This window comes from Pipra filicauda, unplaced genomic scaffold (genome assembly GCF_003945595.2).
Source record: "Pipra filicauda isolate LSUMZ 115617 unplaced genomic scaffold, ASM394559v2 scaffold579_size272245_pilon, whole genome shotgun sequence".
In the NCBI taxonomy this organism is placed as follows: domain Eukaryota; kingdom Metazoa; phylum Chordata; class Aves; order Passeriformes; family Pipridae; genus Pipra; species Pipra filicauda.
Window position 1 is genome coordinate 163,028 of NW_024104730.1, and position 6,004 is coordinate 169,031.

Here is a 6,004-nt window from a genome sequence, read left to right on the forward strand (position 1 = left end):
TTGTTGGGGTGGGGAGGGGGGCACGGGGCTGGAGACCTCTGTGGGGAAAGGCACAGGGCCAGGCTGGGCCCCCCTTGTGCCCCACAACCCCAGCCCCGGGGGGTGATGGTGACAGGGGATGTGTAGCCACCCCAGGTGGATCCTGCCGGTATCTGGGATCAGTCCTCTGGGAAAATCTGGGAATTCCCCAGCACGCCCATGCTGGGACAGGGGCCAGGGCTGAGGGTCAAGTGTGAGGCTGCCCCGGCCCATCCCTGCTCCAGGGGCCCCTGGGGGAGACCAGGGAAGGCGAGAGCCCAGCCGAGGGGGACAGCCAGGGCTGGCTCTGGGGACTCAGGGGCACCCCAGGAGCGCCGACGTGTTGGCAGAGGGAAGGGGACGAGGATTCCCAGCTTGGGCCACGTGAAGAGGAAGGGTGGCCACGAGGCTGAAACAGCGGGGCAAGTGCCCAGGAGAGTCCCCAGGGCCGGGCTGGGCTGCTCAAGGCCCATGTGGGGGATTGTGCTGCCCCAGCTCCACCCCCCACCCCCCAACACCCACAGAGTTTCGAGTCCGAAACCACTTCCTTCCTTGGAAAGCTGACGGGGGCTTTGGGCCCCACCAGGCGCTGATTCAACCACCCCCCCTCCACAATTCCTGAAAGCACCAACCTGCTGAGAGGGCAGATCCGCTCCGGGGTGATCCTGTGGGCCCTCGGGGTCCCTGCAGTCCAGGGGCACCACACTGGGTCCCTCCATGGCCACCAGCTTCCCCTGACTCCTGGGAGGGCACAGGCAAAGCTGGGAGAGGCTGTTGCTTCCCAAAATCCCACAAACAGTCCCTACTGCCATGGTCCTCTCACAGAGTCTGAGGGCAGAACACTTGGTGCTCCCAGGTTCTGAGGGGAGGTCAGCCTTAGGTTCCAGAGGGAACAGCTGGCTCTGTTTTGTGCCCATGGGTTGGCTGCAGCTGATGAGGGTTCGTTTCCCAGCTGGAGGTGGGAGCAGCTCTCGGGGCTGGTGCTGTGGCTGTGCCCCACAAACTGCACCCCACGAAGTGTAGCCCATGGGCTGTACCCCACTGGATGTGTGGCCCATCCCCACGCCCTCCAAGGTCTGCAACATGCAGGAATGGGGTTCCCTGTCCCCATCCCTGTCCCCACAGACCCCAGGAGGACAGGGATGGGACCCTGCCAGGGGTCAGGGGCACAGAGTGAGTCCCCCCAGCTCGGCACTGCCCCAGGGTCACCCTGCCTAGGGCTGGGGGGGGAGTAGGTGCCTCCCTGCCCCGTCCAGCCCGTGCCGGACAGGAGCCGATCCAGCTGTCACCGGCCCAAGGGATCATCCTGGAAGGACTTGCGGGAACCGGCACGAGCCAAAATTCCCACGTCAGCGTGGCAGGGCCGGGAAAGGCCATCCCAGACCTGGGAGCCTCTGGAAGCCTCTTCCCTGAAGGGCAGGGCGTGTTGGCCCCTGGCAGGGGGAGGGGGGTCAGCCTGATGCAGCTGCTGCACATGGGGGACACTGCACAACCCGGCCCCACAGCACCCAGCAGGGCAGGATGTGACCCCAGGGTGCTGCACTGGGCAGCCACAGCCCTGGGGAGGTGCCTGGACAGGGTCACACCTTGGCCACCTCCGGCTGGTGCCACCACAGTGAAGGGCACAGAGTCAGAATCACAGGACATTCTGAGGTGGAAGGGACCCACAGGGGCCATCGAGTCCCACTCTCCAGTCACATCACCAGCACCCACCCTGGCACTGGAGTGAGGGGCTGGGGCAGCTGGGGGGGTGATTCCCACATGGAACAGGGATGGGCATGATCCTGGAGTGACACTGGCAGCAGGAAGCCACCGTCCCCTTGCCCGGTCACCTGTGAATGACCCTGAAGCAACCCTGCGAGTGACCCTCTGAGTGACCTCACTGCACTGGGCTCTGGTCAGCGCAGTGGGAGCCCTGGGAGCAGGTTAATGAGTCACCAGTGCCCCACCAGCCCCGTCCTGGCACCCACCTCGGTGCCAGGGCTGAGCTGGGCACCCGCAGCCACACCGAGGGGCAGCGCTGCCCACTCGCCCCGGGAAAGCCCCGCGGTGGGGGCCCGGCCGAGCGCCCGGTTCCGAGATCTGAAAGCTGTGATTAAGGCAATGAAGCAATCGGGGCGGTTGCAACGTCGGTGAGAATCCCCGGGGCCCGCACTATAAATGCCCTGATCGATGAGCAGAGCTGGCCAGGACAGAGGGAGGCCGGGCTGGGCTGGGCTGGGCTGCTCTGAACTGAGGAGAAGACACCGAGCCGGGCACCCAACATGTGCTCCCTCACCCGTGAGTACCCGGCACCCGCTGCAGCCCCCACTGCTCCCACTGCTCCCACTTCCCCCACACCTCCTGCTGCTCCCACTGCTCCCACTGCTCCCACTGCTCCCATTGCACCCACAGCCCCCATTGCTCCCACAGCCCCCACATCTCTCACTGCTCCTGTTGCTCCCACTGTACCCACTTCACTCACTGCCCCCACTGCACCTACAGTGCCCAATTCCCCCACTTCCCCCATAAATCCACCCTTCCTGTAACACCTGCTGCACCCACACACCCAGAGCTCCCCAGCACTGCCCCATGGCCTGTGGGATGCAGGGAGTGCCCATCCCTCTTCCCATTCAGGAGTCTCTGCCCCTTTCCCAGCCCGCGCTGGTGCCCCCATCTCTTTTGGGGGGGTCCTGGTTGCTGACCCCCCCCTGGGCACGGGGTCGGGGTCCCCGGGGTGTTGGGTGGGCTCTGAGCTGTTGTCCCCGCAGGTGGGCTGGCGCTGCTGGGCGTGCTGCTGTGGGCACCGTGGTGGGCACTGCACGGGGCACCATTGCCCGAGCTCTCCGGGGACCAGGACTTCCAGCTCTTCCTGCAGAGGAACCTCGAGTTCACCCGCAAGGTCCGCGGGGATGTGGCCGCGCTGCAGCGCATGGTGGTGAGTCCCACAGAGGGGGGACGGTGGAACCTCCAGGGTCACGAACAAGGCTCTGCAGGGCTGGGAGCCTGCGGGGTCCACCGGGGGCACTTAGGGACCCTCCTGGGCACACACCAGCCAGGGCAGCCAACACTGGTGGCAGGTCCACTCCATCCCCTCCCTCCTTCTGGCTGGGCTGTGGGGGGGTCCCACACCCCAGGAATGGGATGTCGAGGGGTGTTGGGGGTCTCTGGCCATCCTGACACCGTCCCCCTCGCCCGCAGTGTGACACCTTCCAGCTGTGCAAGGAGGAAGAGCTGCTGCTGGTGCGGCAGGACCTGGACATCGTGCAGGTGCCGCTGGAGCAGTGCCACAGCCGCTCCTTCCAGGCGGTGAGTGCAGCCCACCCCTGCCAGGACCTGGCAGGTTTCAGCCCCGCTGGCTCTGCCACAGCTCAGGGCACCCCAGAGCCCCACTGACCGTGCTGTGCCCACCACAGGAGACCTGCTTCAACCAGATCCGCGCCGGGCTCCGCGTCTACCAAGGCTCCCTGGCTGCTGTGAGGGACCTGCTGCCCGGCCATGCCGGGCTGGTGGAGACCCTGCAGCTGGACATGGCCAACCTGTCCTCCAACATCCAGCAGCAGGTGAGGGGGATGGGGGCTTGGGGGGATTGGGTGGGCCTGGCAGGGGCTGAATCCCCGGGGATGGGTGGGCATGGTGGGCACCGTATCCCCAGGAAGGGCACAGGGAGGGCCCAGCAGGGACACTCTGCATCCCCGGGATGCCTCCGCACTCCCAGGGCATCTCTGAGCCCGGAGCTGATTCCGCTGCCTCTGCCTGGCTGCAGATGGAGGACCTGGGCCTGGCCACAGTGACGTACCCCACGGAGAACCCGGACCCCCTGCCCACCTTCTCCTCCCACTTCCACCACCAAGTCGGTGGTTTCTTCATCCTGGCCAACTTCCAGCGGTTCCTGGAGACGGCGTACCGGGCTCTGCGGCACCTCGCCCGCCTCTGACCCCTGTTCGCGGATGTCCCGCCCGAGGGACGTCCCAGGAGCGCCCCGTTTTCTGCTTATTTAATATTTATGGCTATTTAATATTTATCTGGCCGGGGATGCTCCCGGTCCGGGGGGTCCCCGTGGTGGGTCCGTGCACGGGTATCTGTGCAGCATCACCCTTGTTTAATATTTAAACACAAGCGTATCTCTGCTACGAGGTTCGGGGGCTGGGCCGAGCCCCCGCGGCTGCCGCGGCACCGCCTGTGCCTCAGTTTCCCCACGGTTTGTGCTGCAGGGTCCCACCTGCAGCATCCCACGGGAAACCTCCTTCATCCGAGGATGAGGATGCTCCAGAGCAGCATCTCCCTGCCTGGGCTGCAGCCTACAGGGCCACATCTGATGGGTGTTATTTCCCGTAATTAATATTTATTAGCCATTAGGGAGGGAGGGGAGGATGGAAATGTCGGGGGGATGCAACCCACCCAGAACGAGGCTTTTCTGGGGAGCACCAGCACTTGGGGGGGGGGGCTGTCTCTTGTCTGTCCCCCTTCCCTGCTAAATTCGGGGTATTTATTGCAGTTTAACTTATTAGTGCCCATCCCTGGCCGGGAGGAGCTGCTTGGACGTGGTCCCATCCCCTGAGCCTGACGCAGCCCCGGTCCCGTGGCTGTGTGGGAGCTGCGGGCGCGGGGGCGGCGGGTTTTGTACTCTATTTATTGCTGCAGTTGGGTCAGCCCCGAGGAACACACGCTACTTTTTTTTTTTATTATTATTTGTGATAAAAATGGAAATAAACTCTATTTTTGCTCTGTCCTGCTGTCTCCTGCTTGCTTGGGGGGGAAGTGGAGTGACCGGGCATGGGGACACGGGGACAGAGAACAGGGGACCAGGGAATGGGGCACTTGGGGCCGGGCTGTGGCTGCCAGTGTCGGCTCAGTGGTGCACAGTGCCACTGGAAACCAACCCCCCTGGTGCCCCCACACCATGGCCTGAGCCCCCTAAGGGCCGGGAGGCACCCGTGGGGCATCTGCTTCCTCCCACCCCCGGCAGCATCACACTTGGGCAAGAGCTGATTCCTAGAAAGCTCCGGAAGCCACCCGCGCTGGGAGGACCCACCCACCCCTCTGCTGCTGCTGCCACAGGGGGAATCTGCTCCAGAGTTGCTTCAGGATGTGCCCAGAGCCCTCCCAGAGCGACCACAGTGGGACGAGGCTTCCAGCAGTGAGGAAGGCAGGGTGCCTGTGGCAGGGCGGATGGACAAACGGATGTGGCAATGTCAGGAGACCCCTGGGCATCTCCCTGCCCCAGAAAGCCCCTGCAGCCACCCCCAGCCTTGCCCAGCCCGGGCTGTCCCTGCGCTCCTCAGCTCCACCAGATCACTTTCCTCCCACTGGGCCCACGCTCAGGTCCTGTGACCACCAGCATCCCTCACCACACTCATCCCAGCCCCACAGGGACAGAGCCCAGGGCCAGGGGGGGCCAGTGGGAGGAGTTCCTGCCTCCCCCCGACTTCCCAGCCCTGGGAAGGGGCTGGCACAAGGCCAGAGCCAGATGGCCGGGCTCTCATCGCCAGGGGAAGCCCTCGCTCCCAGGCGTTTGGCCACACACACCCCCATGGGCAGCAGCTCCCTCCTTCCTCTCCCACCTCATGGGTGCTTACGGAAAAACCCCCTTTCCCCGCTCCAGCCCCTTCCTGGAAGGGAAAGCGCCAGTGCCAACGCCAGGCACGGTGCTGTCGAGGCAAATATTGACAGAGCCGGGAAGGCCACGAGCGCCGGGTCCTGCTCTTTGCTCCGGGCTAACGGTAAAGAGCCGCCCCTGGGCGAGCAGCGGTGCCCAGGCAGGTCGGTGCCAGCTCAGTGTGGCACTCACACGGGTGTCAGGCCTGGTGAGGCCATCCCAGCCCATCCTAGTGCGTGCCACAGCTCTGTTAGCTGTCCCACCCACCCCCACGGCCACTCTGCACCTGCCCTGGACCAGGGATGAACCCATGGGAGCAGTGGGAAAGCAGCTCCCTCCCTGAAGGCCAAGGACCAGCCAGCACCCACAGCTACCCCCAGTGCATTGGGATCTCTCCCTCCAGAAAAC

At 64.9% G+C, this 6,004-nt stretch overlaps 1 protein-coding gene across 1 annotated transcript; it reads left to right on the plus strand.

Annotated features, from left to right (window-relative positions):
* Nucleotides 1–2,282: 2,282 nt before the first annotated feature.
* On the plus strand, nucleotides 2,283–3,934 carry CSF3 (colony stimulating factor 3). The gene is made up of 5 exons (XM_027747973.2): nucleotides 2,283–2,298; nucleotides 2,769–2,935; nucleotides 3,199–3,306; nucleotides 3,414–3,560; nucleotides 3,764–3,934. Exons 1-5 carry the CDS (start codon nucleotides 2,283–2,285, stop codon nucleotides 3,932–3,934), a joined length of 609 nt encoding a protein of 202 aa, XP_027603774.2.
* Nucleotides 3,935–6,004: the final 2,070 nt, after the last annotated feature.

What these genes read in the sequence shown, in the direction of transcription:
- CSF3 (XM_027747973.2), top strand. An exon ending in ACAGCCGCTCCTTCCAGGCG is followed by an intron (nt 3,307 to 3,413) that starts GTGAGTGCAGCC and finishes TGCCCACCACAG; the next exon opens with GAGACCTGCTTCAACCAGAT. An exon ending in CCTCCAACATCCAGCAGCAG is followed by an intron (nt 3,561 to 3,763) that starts GTGAGGGGGATG and finishes GCCTGGCTGCAG; the next exon opens with ATGGAGGACCTGGGCCTGGC.